The sequence below is a fragment of the Montipora capricornis genome, chromosome 13 (assembly GCF_036669925.1).
Source record: "Montipora capricornis isolate CH-2021 chromosome 13, ASM3666992v2, whole genome shotgun sequence".
NCBI classification, from domain to species: domain Eukaryota; kingdom Metazoa; phylum Cnidaria; class Anthozoa; order Scleractinia; family Acroporidae; genus Montipora; species Montipora capricornis.
Genome location: NC_090895.1, coordinates 39,365,117 through 39,387,838, shown reverse-complemented (window position 1 = coordinate 39,387,838; position 22,722 = coordinate 39,365,117). Strand labels below are relative to the sequence as shown.

The 22,722-nt window shown below is 39.1% G+C and overlaps 1 protein-coding gene and 1 non-coding gene across 2 annotated transcripts in view; both read right to left on the bottom strand.

Moving 5' to 3' along the window:
• Window positions 1-17,901, bottom strand: part of LOC138028534 (peripheral plasma membrane protein CASK-like) — a 34,311-nt gene extending 16,410 nt beyond the window's left edge. The window contains exons 1-18 of the mRNA XM_068876120.1: window positions 17,715-17,901; window positions 17,378-17,490; window positions 16,711-16,761; window positions 13,928-13,982; window positions 12,586-12,663; window positions 10,389-10,461; window positions 9,908-10,010; window positions 9,537-9,620; window positions 9,123-9,214; window positions 8,062-8,184; window positions 7,409-7,489; window positions 6,534-6,573; window positions 5,890-5,918; window positions 5,513-5,555; window positions 4,371-4,492; window positions 3,331-3,417; window positions 2,010-2,093; window positions 175-357 (exon numbers count right to left, since the gene is read on the bottom strand). Coding sequence (XP_068732221.1) covers window positions 175-357; window positions 2,010-2,093; window positions 3,331-3,417; window positions 4,371-4,492; window positions 5,513-5,555; window positions 5,890-5,918; window positions 6,534-6,573; window positions 7,409-7,489; window positions 8,062-8,184; window positions 9,123-9,214; window positions 9,537-9,620; window positions 9,908-10,010; window positions 10,389-10,461; window positions 12,586-12,663; window positions 13,928-13,982; window positions 16,711-16,761; window positions 17,378-17,490; window positions 17,715-17,764 — 1,491 coding nt within the window. The 5' untranslated portion in view covers window positions 17,765-17,901. The remainder of the gene's footprint in view (window positions 1-174; window positions 358-2,009; window positions 2,094-3,330; window positions 3,418-4,370; window positions 4,493-5,512; window positions 5,556-5,889; window positions 5,919-6,533; window positions 6,574-7,408; window positions 7,490-8,061; window positions 8,185-9,122; window positions 9,215-9,536; window positions 9,621-9,907; window positions 10,011-10,388; window positions 10,462-12,585; window positions 12,664-13,927; window positions 13,983-16,710; window positions 16,762-17,377; window positions 17,491-17,714) is intronic.
• A 1,300-nt stretch (window positions 17,902-19,201) lies between these two features.
• Window positions 19,202-19,274, bottom strand: Trnas-cga (transfer RNA serine (anticodon CGA)). Its single transcript has one exon. It is a non-coding gene; the product is annotated as a tRNA-Ser (tRNA).
• Between the last annotated feature and the right edge of the window lie 3,448 nt (window positions 19,275-22,722).

The window sequence follows — 22,722 nt, the reverse complement described above, 5'->3', positions numbered from 1 at the left end:
TTGTCACGCAAGACATCCGCCTCAGCGCAACCTAGTGAAGAAGTGAAGTATTGAACGCAAGCTCCGATCCTGTACCGTTATGAGCAAGCTGGCCCCGCTTTCACAAGAACGTTCACTCTACAGAAGACTGGTCCGCAATAAGCGCACGATTGTACGTACAGACCACTTACTTACCATAGGCTCATTGAGCTGTTTATGGAACTGTACAAGTCGCACTCGCGTTAGTTTTTCTGGTCGATCTCCAACGGAATCCTCCGTTTGTCTGCCGTTATACGCCGTGCTGCTCTCTGGTTGGTGCGTATTCACCTCCTCGCCCGACGCGTTCTTTAATACTTCGTCATGCGCTTGTAACAACGCCTGGTGAAAAAACAGGAACCACTTATATGCGCTGCACAAGGATTAGTGACCTTAAAGGGAACCTCTTACTACAGAATAAGTTTAAACCGAAGGAAATAATGCTTACAAACAAATTTGTTCGAAATTTCTTTTTAAAAAAGTGTTTATATCAGGAAAAGTGAATTTTAAAATCGCTTCTGTTCACTTTTCAAATTTCGCGGGCGCCACCATCTTGAATAACTGTGACGTGTTACGGTTGCCCTATTGTTCTGACACAAATGACCACAAGGCAACCGTAACACGTCACAGTTATTCAAGATGGCTGCGCCCGCAAAATTGGAAAACAAAAAGAGGCGATTCTAAAAGTTATTTCTTTCGGATACAAAAGGTGCGGTTACACGGGGCACTTTTACCGTGGTAAATTGCCTTTTTACCACGGGAAACTGTATTTAGTAGTGTGACCGATGCTTCCCGAGGTAAATTTCCCGTGTTAAATATCCATGGATACGTCAAAAAGATCAGTGGAAGCGCCCATGACATTTAACGTGGGAAGTTGGAAGGGTGTTTTGATGCCCGAGGTACAAGAGCCAATCGCTATGCTGATGGAGTTGTGATTAAATTTCCCGCCAATGAATTGCGTGAGATTTCGTTTTACCTCGGTAATCTTCGTAACGTGTGACCCCTAGTTAACACGGTATACTAAAACCCAAGTGTGAGGCACCGTGGGATAATTTACCATGGGAAATGGCATTTACCACGTTGAGTGTAACCGCACCTAAAGGCTTTCTTTGAAAATATTTTAAATTGATTTGACTGTAACAGTTATTTCCTGTGATTTAAAGTTATTTTTTGTCGAAGTGGAGGTTCCCTTTAACTTCATTTGGATCTTATAAGAGTAAATTCGGACTCGTATACAGCATTCTGTGACATTTATGCAATACAAAGAAATCAGTGCGTAAAATTTTTAAGACGCTGTTGATCTACCTTAGTTTTGGAATTCTCAGTCTTATCGCCACGGACGAATCATTTTACGACGTCCGTCTTTCCTTTACTGTGAAAGGTCGCGCCGGCCATCTTGAATTATCAGAGAATTAGTTATACTAAAGCTGAAGAAAAAGGTAAGGCTTTTCCTCAGGTATATCATAAGCTGAATTGTACGTGCATTTTGACTAATTCTTACTTGTAACCTTTTTGAAAACATTCACACGTTGTCTAAAAATTTCGAAAAAGTTCATTATAACAGACAAAAGATCATGCGGTCACTTTAGGTCTCGTGGGCTGAGAAACCTTTGATGTCGCGTGTCCTTACTGAATAAAAAAAAAAGCTTGAACTTGTGTAGGTGGTTTGCGACAAATCTTTAGAGACACAGATAACAATGCTGCAATGTACAATTGCTGGTGGACAAGCAAAAGAAACTAATTACAGATCATTTGGTTTCGTCCACCAACATAGATGCGATGATGTCACGTGAAAACCACCTATTGGCCAAAGCGGAAAATACCATAATACTCTTCGTTTGTCCGCCCAAGTTTTGAATAAGCATTGTTTCCTGTTTCTCTTAGGACTTACAACGGTCCCAAGAGAAAACAAAAACAATGCTAAGTCAAAATTTAGATGGACAAACAAAGAGTATTATGGTATTTTCCGCTTCGGCCAATTGATTTTCACTTACTGCGACATGAGGGTCTGACAAGATATTTTGTAATTCGTAACAATCATCGTCATCTTCAGCTTTATACTCGACGAGGTCAATGACCTGGAAAAAGATAAAAAATGAAAAATAATTGAATATTCACGTGACATGGGCCCTTAAACGTTAACCCAGAAATTACTTTTAAACCCAAATAAAAAACTGTCTGTCCAGCATACATAATTACAGTTACAATCCACAGAGATGAACTTTGAAAAACTATTAGCCTGAACAGTTTGAAAACATCAATTGCAATCCATTTTAATCTCCTTCAATTTTGCCCACCCTGCCTCCTTTTGTAGTTTTGTTCAAAACTTCCTCAATGTTCTCCGTGGTTACTTTTATACGTTTCCTTGATTCGGTTGCCAGTTCCCAGTCGCTGAATTTAGCTAAATTTCGCCAAAAAAAAGCCCTTTAAAGTTTTTTTTCGGAAATAGCAATAATGGGGACCTTTATATTCTAGGACGAGGACGAGAACGAGTACGAGATTTGACTGCCGTTTTTTTTTTTGGCGAAAATACTTAGAAAATTTATAACCCGGACGATTAATCTTACTCTTTGTTAGCAGCATATAGGTTCCTCAGATATTCTTATTGCTGGTAACTGAGCCTTTCTTGATCGAAAAATGCCAAAACTACTAATAAGTTGTTCACTTCTTTTGACACGACGACATCTCGTACTAACGCTTTTCCTGCCAAAATGACGCTGGCTTGCGGGCGCTCACTGTTGTTCTATGACAAAATCTCGTACTCGCGTGGTCGTTCTCGTCCTAGAATTTAAAGCTCTTTAATTCCTGCTTTGGAGTGTACGAAACCCCCTTGGTAGAAAATCCCCTTAAGGTTTGAATTCAACCCCGCCTGAGTATGAAAATTGACCATAGTGTCCGGACATTTATCACAGATTTGCACAAAAATATCTTCACACGGACTTCAACAAAGCGTTCGAATCAAGTTTAAAATAACAAATAACAGTGTCGAAGCAACCACTTTTCCTTTCAGGTAGAATGGCAGAACACTAAAAGTAAATTACTGAATGCAACGATATTAATGTAAGCTTGACTTTTTGTGCTGCTTTGCTAAATCAGAAAACCAATAGTTAGAGTTAAAAGGGTGCGAATCTTGCCAGTATAAAGAGTTGAAGAACCTGACAGAGAATTTAAACTTTTTAAAATGTAACCTATTACTTCGACAAGGCGACACCCCACAAAGAATATGCCGATTCAAAATAATGTAACACGATCTTGGACGTTTTGGCGTACGACGGAGGGTTATTTTTTTTAAAAGCCACTGTTTAAAAAAATTACCTCTTGCGCATCTTGTACAGCGCTCGGTGTCGACGTCATGGAAGGAAGGCGATTTTCATCAGTCCATTCCTGACTTCTGTCGTAGACCTTACGAGACATATTGAAAGGAAACAATATAACAAGACTTTCGAACAATATTGTGTCGAATTATATACATGCAGATGCATGACAGAGGAGATCAATTATTAACTGCTACAAGATAACATTTGAATATAAGAAACCACAAATAACTCCAAATCCACTTTGTAAACATAAAAGACCACAGTATATTGTATCTCAAGAAAGGATACATAAGTCAAATTCACCTAAGCTTAAATAAAGAACACGTAAAACTTGAGCAGTATTTTACTCTTGAAAGAAATTAAAACATAAAACTACAAAATGTTGGTTCAAAAGAAAAAAACTTGCAATTCAGTATTTATGTAATTCTCCGCTAAACAAAAGTTTTCAATCATATGGCAATGTCTGGTTTGTAATAACGATTTTCAATCAACTCGACTAACAAGTATATAACAAAATTCCACCAATTAATATTCAAACAAAATCACAGGAAGTATTCCAAAAATAGTGAATAAGCAGGACTTATTTATTCTGCTGTCCAAGCCGAGGTGGATCCAAGTTTTGAACGTGAGGATAAATTCCTTAAGTGTGACCATTCAAATAAAAACGACTGAGTAGAATTTTCCTGGGGTGCTGTTTATTACGCTGTAGTTTACCTTCTGTGGAGCAAATACGCTACATTTGAATCCAATTTTTGAGACGCTGTGCAAATCAACCCGCGCAGAAGTAGCCTTTAGCAATTGCCTTTAGCGCGACGTAGAAAATAGCTGCTTGTTTCTGCTTTCTGCTCTCTCAGAAGGAAACTGTGACCTCATCGCGGCTGTGTTTTCCCGCGCTCGGCACCGGCTGCACTTACCTGCTTTGCACGTTATGATTCGTTCATTCGATAGTGTGTTGCTCACAAAACTGCATGTTCTTGATGAAAGTATACGCATTCTGGAGCTTATTCAGAGCTACAATAGATTTGAACATATGCTCACCTCAAGTAAGGCTTGCAGTGTGTGATGCTCAAAAAAGCTTTGCAGAAAACTGACATCATCGTCCTTAGCTCCAGTGAGAACCTGAATCTCTTCTAGCGAGTCAAGAAGCTGACCGATAGCACCTGGAGATGGAGAACTTAAATCATTTAGTTCCCATGTAAATTGGACACCTCGAACCTCCAAGAATTTCTGGTAAGGTTACTAAAAGTCAAGGAGCGTATCGCGCAACGAACTGGCCGGCCTGACCCGTCAGTTTGTAAAAGAAAATGCAACAATTTGTGGTATACAGCTGTTTCGAGAAAGGTTGTCCAAAAGAAGCGTAAGAGCGTTCGTGACAGTGGCGAAAGGTAGTATGGGACAGTATTCAATATATGAAGTGAACGACGCAACGAACGTACAGCGAAGACCTACGATGGCGAGCTATTTGGATGAAAGAGTTCTTAGGACATAGCGTTGATGAAGGGGCAGTACGCGCAGACTTATGCTGAAGCTCTCTCCCCTATCACGCTACCAAAACACGTCCAAAAAGAAAAGGGTTCATTAGCAAAAACGATGGCTTGGAACGTGCGCCACGATTTTTGTATACATTTCTCAAACTTTCTCTGCGAAACATGACAGAAAATACGTAAGGTTAAAGTCGTCAGAATCTTCCTTCTGGATCATTTGACTGAATTTTGAAACTCACTCATGTATTTCTTGGAGACGTTTTCTATAGCACTGCCGTCATGTTTTCGTTGACCCAAATTGACTGACAGTTTACCATAATGCCTTTCGGATTTAATGCTTTTTTTGGACGACCTTTCTCGAAACAGCTGTATATCATCCTTGAAGTGTGTTAATTTGAAGGCGTTGTAGAGTTATGTTGTCCTTCCAAATACCTGGTGTGGCCGGTCAGTTCTGTCAAATGGAAAGCGTTCTTAGTTTTATACGCTTGAATCTATACTTGATAATTATTTGCTGAACCTCTTTTAAAATAAAACGAAAAAGAAAAGCGAACGTAAAATACAAACATTTCCCGCGAAAAGCTTCAGTAATCATCACGATCACATGATAAAACCCAAGCCTCTCTATCATGCGGCCAAAATATAAGTGTTTGAGTAATAAATTATAGATTCAGACGTCACTAGTTACATTTTTCTCACCTGATGCTGTGAGATCGTCATCTTCGTACTCAAAGACTTCGTCCTGTCCAAAAACGTGAGTTATTAGCATTGAAATTATGAAACGACCTATATCTCAAACACTAAACCGTGGAATGGTTATGTCAAGTGTGAGAAAAGTGTTTTGACCATCGAGGAACACTTTAGAACCTTTCTATGAAAGTATACAGTACTGAAAAACTGTCATCTTGGAAAATGCTTTTGTACAAGATTTGTGACACGTTTGTTTTTACAAAACTCACTCGCACCCAAAGCCTCACTCGTCCATTTCAAGGAAAAAGTTCGTACGAAAGTACAATACTGTTGATTGAGTCTTTGCCTGAGGAAATCTACGCTAATTTTAGTACTAATTTCATTACCTGTGATCCAATGACATCTCCATTTGCCACTGAAGGAAGAAACACATATAACATTAATTTGCTTCATAAAAGCACAACAAATACTTTCACCTAATTTTATTCAGTCCTTCTAATTCACATTTTCCTAAGGGTCAATAATTGTCTTATTATGGCTTTCAACACTGGGCACCCTTTGTTGAATTTTTATCTTCCTTGCTAATTCTTGGTTTGCATCCACGTGATGGGACGGCCATGTTGGTGAACAAAACCACAGAAAATGACCCCACAAGTTTTGCATAATAACAGAATCAAATTCCCAAAAGATATTGTTCTGTAGACCAACATGGCGGCTTTGACGTCAGGTGCAAACCATCAATATCTCAAAAACCTTTTTTCTCTCATTATTACAGCACCTGTATTCCGCCCTCCTAAAACAATAAGGGGACACATCTATTTCTGCTTCTTTCTGAACAACATTGTGTTGTGTGGGGGAGGGGAGGGTCCATGCCATTAATGACTTTTTTTTTTACAAAATTATGGTCCGATAATTCCAAAACTGGGAGACGCAACTTCTTGTCCAAGAGTGACATGACATTTTATAAATAGAACATGGCAAATTGCTCATGGTAGGATCATATATGAAAAACAAGTTCATGTCATCTTACTTGGAAATTTTCTGCTTGCAACAGCAGCCAAAATGGCTCCCTGTCAAGAGAAAATTGTCGTTTAGATCATTAAACAACACCTAATACAAAATACAACACGTAGATTCACAACTACATGAAACAGAGACTAATTTCACCCCTCCTAAAAATATGATCCAGAGCTACTGAGTGATGTTGGGAGGAAGAACAAGGGGGCAGTTTCATCCAGGTGATCTGGTGACATAATTCGGAGGCCTGGGAAGAAAAATTTTAACGCTGTATCCCACAACCGTGCGCAGCCCTAGGTGTTGTTTCCAAACTCCCTGCAGTATTTCCATCGCCAAAACTCAACAGATCATTCCGTGTCTCCCCCCTTTCCTGTTACTGAATGAATATTCAAGTAGAAACGACGAGATCTAATCTTGCCTCTGGCAGGTTGAATTCGAAAATAAGGCCGCAAGCAGTTGTGGGATACGGCGTTAAAACTTTTCTCCCCAGTCCTCCGAATTACGTCACCAGATCACCTGGATGACGCTTATCAAAATCGTTACACATCTAATTACATACATTTCTGGACATACCTGTTTTTTTACATGTACTATCCAAGGTTTGATGCAGAAAACGACAATAAAGGGTTACTGTAATGACTGTCACTTACAGGCTGTTTTTTTTTTTTTACTTTTCCGCTTCCATGCATAGCAAACAAGTTATTTCAAACAAAGCTAAATTTCTGCCCTTACTTTCATTTTCATAAAACTTGCGACACTTTGCTAAGGAACTGTAGCAACACTGAATTCCCTTGAAGTTATTTGACAGAATGTCAAATGCCCAAGGGACTCACCACCACAAGGTGGTTGACCCTTAGCAGCCCTCTGCCCTTCAACCTATACACTTACTTTTAATTTTCTCCTGGCATTAAACTTCTTCATTTCATCTACTGACTCTTGAAGGTGCATTCTTTGAGGAACTTCACGGTTCTATAAAAAGCAAAACTCAAGTGTCTTCAACTGTTTATTTCTGATTAGTTTAGTTGAGTTTCACCGTAAAAATGGAGAGTGTCACAATAAAAGAGCAAAGTTCCAATCGGTATCGGTAGTGTGCCATTCGCAAGGACAGACCACAAGGAACCCTACTCTTTGTGAACAGCGTGTGGGTTCTTTTAGGTCTGGCATAATTTCATGAACAAAGTTTCTGAGATTGGGCCTACCTGTACAAAATATACAGCCCTATATTAATCCATTGACTCCAGGGGTTTCCCATTGATGAGTAAAATCATCTGGTATTAGCCGGAGTAAAATACTTTAAGTATGGCCAGTTCAAGCCATCTTGGGAGTGAAAGGGTTATTAATAAATTTGTTATTTTGAAAACACTTGAAAAAGTTTGACCACTTGCAGATTTGATTGCAAAGGCAACACTTTTTCCTTACTCGTTTCATTGATTAAAGACCATGAGTGTTGGTCCAGCAGGAGTGAAATCCACAACTTTCAGCAAGGTTATCCGTTACTCAAGCAACCGAGAGTATGAAATCTTCAATACACTCTTGCATACCTTTAGCCAAGGATGTTGCAGTGCTTCTTTTGCCGTCACTCTGTCATTCTGATCATGTTCCAGCATTTTCTTAACCAAGTCTTTTGCATCATCAGATATGATGTCCCAGATTTTGGGTCTCATCTAAAAAATTCATTTTTTAAATCTTGTATTCTTTGACAAGTCAATGACATTGTTGGGGAGTAAAATACTCATTAGTCAAATTTACTAAGTTTGGGTGGGTTCCTGAGGGCTTTCAACAGAAGCTGGCTACCGCAGGAGCTTCAAAAACATACATGTACTGTTCCTTTTGTTCATAAACATTTTGTCTTTACCTTAGCTAATTTTGATGCCCATAAAGCTGGAAATCGCATTTCCAAGCTTCTAGATTTCAAAATTTTCTGGAGGCTGCCCCCCCTCTTCACCCACCCCTAGGGGAGGTATCAAAAATAACGTTAAAAAAGGAAATTAACAAAAGTAAAAAAATCTGGGTCTTCTTTCTGCTGACTGCCCCAATTGTTGACAAGATCAAAGCTGGAAATATTATTACTATCTGTCAATGGCCAATGTCTGATAAAAAATGGAGAATGCTTGGACAGAATTTTGGATTATGGTCGAATATTAGGCCTAGCCTAATTAAGAACCAAGTGATCCTATGAGAAAAAGAGAACTGAAGAGAATAATTTTCCACACCATGGCTACGCAAGAACTTGGGTGAAGGGCTGAAGGAAGATTTGCCTGAAAGACCTGTTCACTCACAAACAAGGCCTGGCCCGGTTACGTAAATTGACAGGACTGACAAGTACATGTAGGTATCAGACCTGGTTTCAGAGCTCCAAAATAACTAACAGCAAAGGCTGGGGAATATAATTTTGTGCTGCTGTTGGTAAGGCTTCTAAAGTATCATATTGCTGGTTCAAACATTCTCTGCTTTTTTAAGAGTTACGATTTCTCTTCTTTCAATATAATTATGAAATCTGTCAATTCAAAACCTGACAATATTATTACTTAAATTTATGCCAAGAGAGAATGACATTTAAAGTGGGTAAAAGAGTCATTCTAAGAATACACTGTATGCTTACTGTAGGAATTCCTTTCTTGATAGACTCATATATTTTTTCTCCTGTGCCCTGGAAAGGGAAGGATCCACTGAGAAGAATGAAAAGAACAACACCTGAAAAAAAGAACAAACATATCTTTAAAAATCTTTGTAAAGAGAAGATCAAACGTCGGCAAACGTCGGAGTGAAATTAGGGTTTTGCCAAGAATGTAAGAGCCCTGCTTGATATTAGTTCATTTCTGTCCTGTTAGCTCCAGATATCATGCAACGTCTCAAAGGAACGAGATAAGTTAAAATGAGACAAATTTCACGCTTTTATGATAAGCAGGAGCCTGCTGTGTTTCCTGTTTGCCGTTGGTCGTAACCGCCATGCTTAACCTCTCTAATAACACTTTCAACAGGAGCTTAGGAGATCCATAAAAACAGCAACACTCACCACAGCCCCAGACATCTACAGGTTTTCCATACTGTTCCCTGTTGATCACTTCTGGTGACATGAAATGAGGAGTTCCTATCCTTCCTATCAAGATAAAAGATTTGAAGTGCAAAAGAAAGATAGTAAGCCATGTAATCCTTGAGAAAAGAGATAAATGATGGCATCACCATAATTATTTCTCGTTTTGGACCATAACCTGAAAAGATGCTTACCATGTCCCTTACCTATACATCTGAAATGATTTGATTTCCTTTTTAAGTAATTTTCTTTCACTGCTGCTCAGATAACTCAAACTCTAGTTTGTTCTTCCCATAAGAGTAAAGTTAATTATTGCAAGTTTAAACATTCAAATTCCATTGTTTTGTACTTACCGCTAGAAACATAGCCTTCCTCCCCAATTTCCACCGCAACACCAAAGTCAGCTATTTTAATTGGAGCTGAATTTTCCTTACTTGCCAAGAGGATGTTGTGAGGCTATAAAATAGACATTTACAAAAGAGGACGATTTGATAGAAGAGGAATGCCTTGGTGAACAACAAGGGCAAATGCAACACAGGTTGTGAGGTCATCTCAGGGATAAACAAATGTCTCTCGCCAGCTCAACCAAGGGATGAAGAACTGTCAATTTTGTCAACTTTGCACAAATTAAATTGCACCCACTTAAAAAATATTAAAATACATGTAACTCATGGTGCTGAAATTTGACTTTTGCGCGATAAAAAAATTTGGGGTACTTTAACCAGAGTCATCTAACATATGGCCATGCCAGGGATGAAGCATTCAGACTGTAAGAACAGTAGTTACTTTTTTGGGCCTTCTTGTACTTACTCATAATTATTTCAGTGATTTTACCTTGAGGTCACGATGTACAATCCCGTTTTCATGACAGAAAGACAGAGCCTCAAGAACTTGTCTAAGGTAGTGGCTAAAATGATAATAAAAGAAATAAATATAATAAAATTGTCTTGGTTGTATTACCCCTTTGGTTTTTCTCGAGATAACTGACCAAATTATGTAGACTAACACTTTAATATGATACCAAAGGTACACATACATATATTCCTTTATTTCATTTACTTTTAGTTTTTTCCAAGTGCTAATAATTTATACATACAGTTTGTTATTACACACTACCAGGGCTCGAAATTAACAAAAAAATCCAGTCGCAATTAGCGACAAGATACGACAATTTAGTCGCAATTTCGCAAATTTTAGTTGCAAAATCGTCGCGCTGCATGGTGTTGTCAGCATTTTTGGAAAAAAATATGAGCCCGCAATACATATGTGTAAAGAAACCGCTGAAAATGGCGAATGATCGAAGGAATGGAGCTGTGCACGTAAAATCGCAGCTAAATTACTCTACAATTACGCTATCTTCAGAGAAAATTCACAGCGAGAAACAAAATAATTTTGTCATGTACTTATTTTAGCAAAAGTAGAAGCAAAGTGGCAACTGCTAACCCTTTTGTTTCGAAAGAGCGAAGGTGACAACAAGTCGCAAATTTGCGACTTCTCCAGATATTTTAGTCGCAAAGGGAAAAATTTAGTCGCAAATGCGACTGTATTGGTCGCAATTTCGAGCCCTGACTACCAATAGTAAACAAAAGGATACTCAGACCTAATCAACAATGCTGTTACAGTATTTAAAATAGTACCAGTGCAGACAATGGGTTTTGTCTTCGTAATTAAATGCAGCGATGTGAAATGAAATATTCAATTAGTGGCATAAGTACATGTAGTTGGCACGCTAACAAAAGGATAGGCCTGAAAACCTCCCAGACTTCATAAACTAAGCATAACTGTCAAAATTCCACTAAAACTTAAAAAAACACTAGGAAATGTCTGTTGACGATTGGTAACATTGTTCTGGGGGAGAGGGGGCAATTATTGAAACTACCGGTAAGTGAGAAAAGCAACCTATGGGGTGAGTGCCCCACGACTTTCACTACTGATTGCAGATCAAAATTATTTCACTGCACATTGATTATTAATTTACTTTGTCCTCAAATTAATAGTGACTGCAAGCAATTAACAGAGAAGAATATTAATAAAAATATAAAAAATTAATAAGGTTGAAAACATTTTCAGATGCGCTGACTTCTGAACTACAGTATGATCTTATGTTAATTAATAAAGTAGCCATTTAATGAAAAATTTCTGATATCTTGCTTTACATCTTCCCAGAATTTCTGTTATGGTTACACAAACCTAAGTTGACCCGCTAAACTGAGTGAGGCACAATCCAACTATTTACATAAGACAAGCTCTGAAATCCTCCTTCAGTTTGTTATAAAAGAGTTTCTCATTTGATTCCTCAAGCCTTTTATGGAGGCAGCCTGGGTGTGTAGTTAGGTCGCCGGACTTCAAAATTTAGACCTCCCAGTTTCGATGCCTACTCGGACCACCTTCAACTTGATTCTCAACTGCAACTGAACATGCCAAGTAGTTGCATGCAGGGTTGACTGGTACTGAGCCCACCCTCTACCAACATGCCTTAAGAGGTCTGATTCCGAGAATCTACATGTAGGTTAAATGGGGGTTATATAAATAAGTTTAATGTTTCTCTAATCTGCCTGGAAAGTTTTTTCTTCCTGGTACCCCAATGTTCCCACAAACCAATTTTATTTGTAAATTCCCCTTTACATTTCGACAGGACATGAGCTCAGCTAATCCCTTAGACTTAGAAAGGTGTTAATTTCATCCATATCCTTATCATTACAATTATCATTTTCTCACTGTCACAGAAAACCCTCTCAAGGTAGACTGGTCATATTATTATGTATTCATTCTTTCACCAGGACCAGCCGTTTATTGAACACAGTTGGTCAATTTTAAAGTTGGAATTACAAACCCTGAGTTTTAAGAGAACAATTCCAACAGAATAATATGACTCCCCAAAATTGGTCTGCACGACTATCTACTTGTTATAAAAGAAAGTGAAAGCTGTAAATATTTTATCATTATCCATTCTGCACCCACAAGTCACACAGAAACATCACTTTTTTGACAGAGACTTATAATAAACAAGTTACATTACTGTAACACTGACCTAGCTACTGCTTCACTATAAACAAAACCAGCATTGACACGATTCACAATTTCAAAGCAAAGATCTGCACCATCCATGCTAAAAGGACAAAAAAAGAAAGATGAGAAGATTAAAAATAAATGTACTACATTGTATTCCAATATTTTACATTCATCATAACTTGAGTTACATCTTCAGTATACAATCACCCTTAAATTATTATCCTTCGCTATTAATACAATACACAAATACATGTAATATAATGAGGCCTTCCAAAGGAAGCCATGGAGTCATTTTATTCACATCTTCTGTCGTGTCAATGCCACTCTTATTAACAGACACAAATATTGTTAAAACTTTTTAAAATTGTTTGCAAATGCACTGTTGCTACAAATTTCTTAGAACTTTACCTTCTCAATATTTTTTAGCTAATGGTAGATTTACCAAGCTACTTATGCCTCAACAAAGCTTTTTATGCACTGCTAGAATCAGCATGCATGAATGGCACTGTCTTTCCAACATTTCACTTTCTCAAATTGCTCTTGAAGTGTCAAAGTATATTTACGTCACTAGTCCTGTATGACCATTTTTAAGGAAATGCCTCTCAACTCCTTTGTATATTAATTTAACTGACAGTTTGATTAGGAATAATATTTCACAGTTCACTGGTTATCCTGTATTAAATTAACCCATTGACTCCCAGGAGGGCGGTTTTAAGGTACGTTTGCGTGTTCCTAATTCAAAGAAATGAGAGAAATGTTTGTTTTTCAGCCTGGAATTTAAAACACTGGTTAATTTCAATTGCAGAGGCAAACATTCCCAAATGCATCAAAGGACAACATGCAACATTCAATGTCAATCAAATTCTCTGTCTCAAAAAATAAGAAAAAAAAAACAATATTATTATACATGTACTTTACTTCAGGAAAGATAAATTTTTCTTCTGGAGATCTGAAATCATTTTAAAAAACTACCAACAGCTGGAAAAATGTTGAGAATTCGAATAAACCAGTCTCAACAGGCTAGTTTTCGTAACAAAGTAGACTTCGGCTATAGGTTGAAACCTGTTACTACTACAAGGAGTGTAGTGTATTGATAGTTAACCCACTGACTCCCAGGGGTTCCCCAATGATGAGTAAAATCGTCTGGCGTTAGACAGAGTAAAATACTAAGTCTGGCCGGTTTAGGCCGGTTTAGGCTGGTTTCGGCTGGTTTGGACGTCAAAGGGTTAACAAGAACATTTTCAGTGAGTGATTAAATGACGGTGTGCTTTTGCAATGGCTGACAGTTTTAAAAAACCTGTAGTAAGCTGTCAACTTGAGGCTGTAATAATGACAATGTCATGAAGTATCAGTTAACTTACTATTCAAACACCATGTATATAAACCCATCCTTTGAGTAAGCACCAAGCATCTCAACTAAAAAGATGATAGATTAAAAAGATAAATTATTTAGAATCCTTGCAGAGCAAGTGTATCAGACACCTATTAATATTAGATCTATGATAGTTACAGTGTAATGTGATATGTATTAATTCAATTTGTTACATATTTTTAAACTTGTGTGGGAGAAAGGAAGATACATGTAACCCTTACTATCGATCTCAGACGTCTGTTGACAAGGGCCTTTTTTTCAGCCCACTTCACGGACCGTTGATTTCAGTCTGGGGTTGAAAAACTCTGATCGCGTGATAACATTTTTTGTGGCTCTGTGGTTTCAAAAATACCGACCATGTGGCACTAGTCCTTCGTTCTTCCCATGGCTGACAAAAGTTTCCACCTGCTTTTTATGCAGTTCCTGGGTTACTGTAATAGCTTTGGCCAATTTTACTCGCCGTCAACATCGTTTCATGCTTTTCTCTTTAGGGCGAGCAACAGAAAATAGCGACACGAAATCAGTATTTTTGGAACCGCAGAGCCACAAAAAGTTATCACGTGATCAGAATATTTTTAACTGCAGACTGAAATAAACGGTCTGTGAAGTGGGATGAAAAAAAGCCCCTTGTCCATGCACGGACCTCTGAGATCGATAGTAATGTTCCCTTTGGTTCAGAAGTGTAGCTAACTGGACTAAGCTGAATTTCAAAACACCAAGAAGTGTTCCATTCGAGTCTTGACAGAAACAACTTATTTGAAACAATATGATTACAGTTACGATTGTTTTAGGTTTGGGTTATCTAACTGTTACATTTCAAGGCACATCTGACAACCTTGCTCAAAAGTGTTGGGAAACACATTTTCCACACACACCAACCTAGAAGATCAATTTACATTGCACCTCCAGATCCTTTTCTCCACTTCCCCAATTCAGTGTTATTTCTCAGGTGTAACAATCATACTACCCATCCAGTGAACATTACATGTAAATACAGTGAGCAGATAATGATTTGTTCAAGATGCAAATGCAGCATAAAAGATTGATTAACAAGTGAATTTCAAAGTCAGGGTTGTGTGCCTCAAACATCCAGGAGCTTCCACTACTGGCATGCAGATCCTAGATAAAGACTGCTCCCACGACTGGCAAATCCAGGTAACCCAGCTATGAATCCCCAATATTGAAGGGGGAGAGAGCAAGCATCTGTCACACTAATAAGAGGAGGGGGGGGGGGGGGGGAAGAGTGGATAGTGAACAAAGCTTCAAGATATCAATGCATAAATGAACCTGATCGACAACAACAAAGCACAATTCTATATGCCTCACACATTAATTTCTACAAAAAGTGAGATCCTCAGTAGGGTATATCAGGGGCAGATCTAGAATATTTCTAAGAAAGAGGGACCGATAAAGCTGTGATGAGAGCATTATATCCCTCTACCCTACCCCTGGCCACTCAAAACTTCATGTTACTGTTGGTGCTCCTTGGGGCATTCTGGAGGCATTTGTAAGCACAACATGAGGCTTGAAAAGAAAAAAAATTGGGGAGGATTTTTAACGAAAAGGACAATGTAACAATAATGCTACACAAACCATTCACAGAGTTATTTTAATACCATGGTTGATATGCAAAATATATTTGCTTTTTCATATTTAATGTATATTTATCCAAGTAAACTGTATTTGAAATAAGAAGAGCTATGAAACTGAACTAAATTAAAACCACTTGAGCCCCTACAGTCTGTACATGCACTCCTGCACATGCATTATAGAATCAACGTTGGCCATGAATAATGGTCCATTGCTCCTTGTTGTTAATGCCATTAAATTTCATTTAGCTGTTTTATGATATAATCAGTGTGGAAAATTTCCCTTGTAACAGGGTGTCCCTGTAATATTTGATGATGATTCTTGTCATGGCACTAGGGTGATTAGATAAATTTCTGCAACAACATTATTGTGAAAATTGTCATGAAAGTGGTACACGGGCTGTCATTCACCAAGCAAGAAATGGCTTGATATTACCACACTTTTCACAACTGCCCAAGTAGTGAGCAAATTAGTACAAAGTAAGAAATTTTGCTGTTGTGCCACCCTCAGTAATTTAGGGTATACCCTGTAGCCAGGCCTAGGGTCCTTGTTTACAACAATCACAAAGCATTGCCATAATCATGAAAACAACTGTGATAATAATCAAGAAAAATATTGAAGAAACATCAGACCTGGACTGGAAACTTGTAAAGGATACAAACTTGCATCAGATGGGTCAGCTTTTACTGTATTTGATGAAGTTAATCGATTTAGCGATTAAAATCTTTGATAATTTTTTTCATCCACAATTTTCCAACTCACCTGCCACATTTAAATTAATATTTTTTTGCTTTATGAATGTTAATTTGATCAATTTAATCAAGTGGTTTCTGTTTTCAAAAGAAGAGGAGATTCTGAAAGATATGAAAATATTTACCTATGATTGACACTCAAGACGGAAAACAATTGATCTAGTTGCTTCCATCGAAACCGGTTTTTTACAAGTAAGAAACTCCAATCACTGGTAAAAATTTTGATATTTTGACTTCAACAAATCAATTAATTTTAGGCTAATGCAATTTTAGGAGCAATCAAAAGCCAAACAATTAACCAGGATCAGAGATAAAATCGTTTGAGATTCTTTAACAGTGTCCTATCGCATTCAAAATCGCAGAAAAAGGAAACAAGAATTTGCATAGGGCGATATAAGCGGGAGAACTACGTGTAGCTTAAAATTCTTACCAATGTGCGGGTGCCGCAATTTCTGGCATATGCGGGCCTCCCTCTGCAAATCTACAAAGAAACAAAAACGATAACCCACTGAGGTCAGCAATAGAATATTTGATGAAATCTTGACTATGAAATGTATTCTAGAAATCAACACGACGATTCGCAACAACAAAACAAGAACGAAAGTCGACCGAGGAGGATTTCAGAAACATCCGGAAAAGTTAAAACAATTAACGGCTCTTAACAGCGTAGATCTAGTAACGATACAAAACATTACTTTAGCTTTTCTAAATATGTTCCAAGTCAACCAAAACAAAAGACATTCATTGTAACAAAACGCTAGCGTCGTCAATTGAGAGTTGATTTCTACCCCTAAGGGACTTGAATTTTAAGCGCTCATTCAACAAAATTAAAGCAAAAAAGCTTTTTCATAAATTTTTTAAACAAATAACTGTGCTTATCACTTTTCGGCAAGAGGGCACGAAACACTTTTATATAATTGTCAAATCGCAAGATTCATGCTTTTGATTTCTTTCTCTTTCGTTCAACCGTAAAGCTGCTGCTGAAATGCAAAGCATGAAGCACGCGCATGCATTCATCGCATTAACACAGTTGCGGACGTATTTACGTCCTCATTCTCTCAAACATAACACTGTAAATCAGCGAGATAAATTCCTACCTTCCTCCGTTAGGCCACTTGAAGTGGACATCTTTGCGAGATCTACAATTTTTACGGCACATACACGGTCTCCTCGCTTGTCAAAACATCTTCGAATTACACTGAATGTTCCTCTGCAAAATTATATTAAAGAAAGAATGTTTTTATACATGTTGCCCTCTTCGCCGTTTTCGACAATAATACAAACTTCAAAACATCAACAGCATCGGAGCATGAGATAGCAAGGTATGAAACCGAAATGGTGTTGGTGGGCTACCGAGCGAACCACCGAAGGAGATCGATTAGGAGGAATCGAAAAGGCAGCTAACTTGATAGATCTGTATCGCAGTATACTAACTTTCCGATCTGTTCCTGCAACTCAAATCGGGAGGGAAAAACTTTCTCCATGGCAGTTCTTAAAGCGCTCCTTTTCAAGTGACAACTCCTGAATGCTGGGTTTCAAGTTTTCCGGAGTAACATGGCTAAAAAACATTCAAGGACATAATAGCCGTGCCCAGATCAGATGAACCGAGAAACAAAACAGCTGAGAGAGTGGTTACCTTGAAGCTATGTAGCCGCGTCAGTTAGCTAAAGGATGGGCCACCAAGCTCGCTTAGTGACGTCACAACTGAGTTGAACTCTGGCTGCAAAGCCAGTCTAAGTGCGGAGTTTTCGTGATGGTAATTAGTTCTACTATTAAATTAGAATTAATTATTGAAGGGAATTGGAGGGTCATTTGAAGTGCTATTTTCTTCCCATGTAAACCATGTGAGCGTTAGTCCTACAAATGGTGGGGCTCACATAAACACGGAGAAAAACTCTCACCCGGGTGGGAATTGAACCCACGGCCTTCAAGTTAGATCACCGCTGCTCCACCGACTGAGCTATAAGGTTAGACGGGAGCAGGTCGCGGGTATTTAAGATGTCAATTTCACGGCAATGAATAAGTACAGGTACAAGGAAGGGTTAGAGTTTTGCAAACGTAGTCGTTGTGGGGGGCCCAATTCCATTATTAGGGACAACGCTCACATGGTTTACATGGGTAGAAAATTGCACGTCACATTACCGTCCAATAATTAATTCTATTGAAATATAAGTGGTAAACGGCCATCGTTTGCAAAAACGTAACCTGAACCCTTCCGTCTATTAAACAGATCTATGAACGAAAACTAATTTCCATAAGAAAAATTTCGCACTTCAACTTGCTTTGAAGAGGAGGCAGACATGAACTCGGAAATGGCCAATTTAATTTTGTATTAAACTTTAATTCGATGTTTTATCCAAGTGCTTAGTTCTTACTTCTGTTTACTTATGAATACTTCAAATGAGATTTCAAACGGTATTCGTATATTTTAGCCACATTTGCTTTCATATGGTACGTTAAATTGCTAAATTGTAGCAGCAAGGACCAAAGTAATAAAAAAGAAGGGGGTTTGTAGAAAGGTTTTTGCAGCTTGATCCCAAGCAGCAATGCACGGCCATAAGACAAGTATGGAAGTAACAAATACCGATAGATGTTTTAAAAAAAGACTTCTAAGAGGGATACAGTGCCTAAGACGAGCAATGACTCCAATGGTTCTACTTATTTTTAACTAAACATAATCAGTGATATTTCCAGCTCAAATCACTGTCCAGTAAAATCCCAAGATATTTCAAAAAGGGTAGAAGAATTATTGTTGTTCTCAATTATTTGAATGTTAACCGAGTAGTAGTCAACTTTGCGTTGATATGGGCAAAAGATAATATAGTTGAATTTTTTAACATTGAATGTTAACAAGTGAAGCTATGATCTTCGCAGTTATGAACGCAATTTTTACAATTGCGTAGAGAAGCCTGAAAAATTCAGGACTTCAACGGGGTTTGAACCCGTGACCTCGCGATTCGGGTGCGACGCTCTAACCAACTGAGCTATGAAGCCACTGACGTTGGGAGCTGGTCATTTGTGGGTTCTAATGGTCCCGTGAGGAATGAATCAATGAATCAATTGTAAAAATTGCGTTCATAACTGCGAAGATCAAAGCTTCACTTGATTTCATACCCGCAGTTCATATATGATTCATTTCATATACCATTTCATCATCATGTTGGACGGTTGAACTTTGTAACTGGCTTTGTGCATTTCGAAAGGGGTCGTTCTACATGCGAACTCTTACCAAATATCTCAATGTTACGATTAAGTTCTCACAATCATTGTGTTCCAAATATGTGCAAACTTGTTTGTTTGTTTGTTTGATTGTTATTTATTTGTTTGAGCAGGTTGAAGTTTTCACAGCTATCTAGCTGATGTGGACCTGCTATACCCACCCACCCATATACTCACAGAGGACAACCACAGCACCGGAAACTTAATCTCCCACTCTTCTCGAATAGTGTGTGGGTTCTTTAACGTTGCACAGGGAACTAATGAACATGGAAGGTATGATTTGTGAGACGGGGCCTACGGTTTATAGTCCTTATCCGAGAAGACATGAAAGTCTAACCATTTGCGGATGATATTACAAATGCAGCACTTTCTTCTCAGTTATTTAAAGACCCTGAGTGTTGGTCCGGCCGGAGTCGAACTCAAGACCTCCCACATGGCGGCACGAAAGACAACAAAACATAACGTTAACAGAACTAATAGTCGACACTACAGCTGCCCCCAATGTGTCCTGGGCCCAGGTAGAGGAATGACCGTTTTACAAACGGAGCAACTTTTGCATAAGGCAATTGATGTTGAAGCGGGGAGATAGCAAATCAGTACTGAATATGAAAATGGCGTTGCATAGTTTGGTGCCGTTGGAAATGTGGGGAGTAGAAGGTTTGATCATGGCGAGCACGGTGGTGTACCAATCGAAACAGAAACTAAAGAAAGGCCAAGGTCAATTTTTACAGCACTGTGGCCACCGTTTGAAAATGTAACATACTTCAGCTTGTTAGTCTTGAATACCGTAATTTGAATAACCGCTGCATGATGTTGCACAGTTTAATATACAATCAAACGGTTTAAAATTTATAAAAAAATCTTCAGCGCTAACTGACCCGCTTCCTGAGATCGTTAAGTTCGGGGTCGCTGATGCGGGTCTCTTTCTCGCAAGCATGCTTGCTCGAGCTCTGGCTTTACGCAGCTCGTTATGACTTTGAAATCTCCACCCGTCACATCGCAGGTTCTCAGAATGCTATCGCCGACAATCTCGACTCCAGACCTCTTCTCTTGATTGAGGGAGATAAGAGCTCTGGGAAACCCTGAAACAAAGTGTCTTCTCATTGGTTTTCGTGAAGAACAATCTAACGCGTCTCTAATTGGTGCGTTCATGTTAGCACGAGGAGTGAGCACGCTATAAGAACCCTACGGCGCATGTTCACCTACATGGAGTTTCCCAGAGCCTTGGGTCGATCCGAGGCTCTGGTGACGAGATTGTATCGCCGATTGCTTGAGCCGTTGGGATTTAGACACATTTTATCAGCAACAGTTTTATGACATTGTGCTACCATTATATGGCTCCGTCACTGAGGACCATTGCCCAGAAGACCTATTTTCTTTCGAATGCTCGTGGTGAATTAAACTAGTTTTTTTCCTTGCCAGGTTTCCGTTACTCAGACTTACAAGCAGAAGCCGGTAAAGTTCAAGCTTCTGCTTTCTCACAGGGCACCTAGCGTAACTACCGTTCCATCTGGTTTTTGTACGATAAGTTCAACAAATTTTATGACTTCCGACCTTTCCCTGCAACGCGGCGCGACGCGGAGACTTCACCTTGGTCGATTACTCCGTCAAGTCCCACAAGATTGTTAATAGTTACCTTTCTGCACTGCGTCAGCTTCACGATTTGTGTTCCTCCACTTCCACTGCCTTCGATGACATCAAGGTCATGTTCACACTGAAAGGCCTGGCGAAAGCTAAACGCCATATGCCATCACGCAAATTGCCCATCACACCTGACTGGCATCTTAAGTTCCGTTCTCGCCTGGATTTGAGAAACTCCGCACACCTCGCACTCTGGGCAGCTCCTGCTTGTCGGTTTCTTTACATTTTTTCGAACTGGCAACTTGTGTCCCACGTCTAAGAATCATTCTCCGCGTTATCCACCATGCGTCGCAAGGCCATCACTTTTACGTCCTTTTACGGGGTGCGGCAGTTACGGTCTCGCGGACAAAAACACACAGTCTGGTGATACAGCCTTGGTCGCTTCAATTCCATTCATCCCCAACTCCCCTCTCTGTCCTGTTCAGGCTTTACACGTTTTATTTCAGGCGGTCTACGTTCCCAACATTGCTCCCGCCTTCTCATTCTTATCCACTAGTCTTTGCCGCAACTGCATCACTGGCAGCGTCCTCAGTCCCAGCATCCAACGGCTCGCTTCTGGCATTGCCCTGAAACCCGCAGACTATTCTGGGCAGAGTTTACGCCGTGGCGGAGCGGCTACTTTTGCTTTCCAGTGTGGCGTTCCTCTCGAACTGATCAAGATTCAAGGGGATTGGAAATCCGACGCATATTTGTTGTATCTTATGATTTCCTTTTGCTGACACACTCATTTTGACTCAGACTCTCGCTTATCACGTTGGAAAAGCGATGTAATTGAGATGTCGGTCCTCGTACCACTTTCCATGTCGTTTCTTCGTTGCTGTTCTGTGCACAATTATTAATCTTCGCCATTGTTACTTTTGAACACGCCGTTGTTACTTTGCGTTCATTTCGTTCCGTTTCCATTTTTTTTCCCTCACGCTGTCCCCCTGATGCGGTTCCCCTCTTGCATGCTGCCTCTTGTTTGGAACTCTTGTTTCGCGTCTTGCAGCCTGCTTTTCTGCCGTGTGAACTGGAGATGTTCGCAAGTTGTCATCACGTCGAAACCGCGCGGCCTCAATGCTGATTTTCAGTTCATTTGAAGTTCGCGCGCGCGTGCACAACGCAAATTTAATTCAATACCAGGATCAGCTAAGAACTGTATTAATCAAAGAGCACATGGGTTTTATAATAACCGCATACATACTGCAGGCTCAGTATGAATTACTGACACTATAACAAATGTAATGATACACTATAACAAAAACATTAACGAACATTCCACTGATGAAGGGCACAGTCCCGAAACGTCTGGACATTTGTTAAGATTTTGGCACTTTTAGCAACATTCTCAACTTTTATTTTCTTATTGTAGTAACAAGTACCACGCAGCGTACGAAGTTTTTAACTTCTTTCATTTTATACATAGGTATACGTGGATATACATACGTATGCATGGATATACATATATAGGTATACCAATATATACATGGATATGTAAGGGTTATTTTGAGGCAACGAGGGGATATGTGATTTATTCACCGAGGGCGCAGCCCCCCTCAATTTACCACGAGGTGCCTCAAAATAACCGGCTTATTTTTCACGT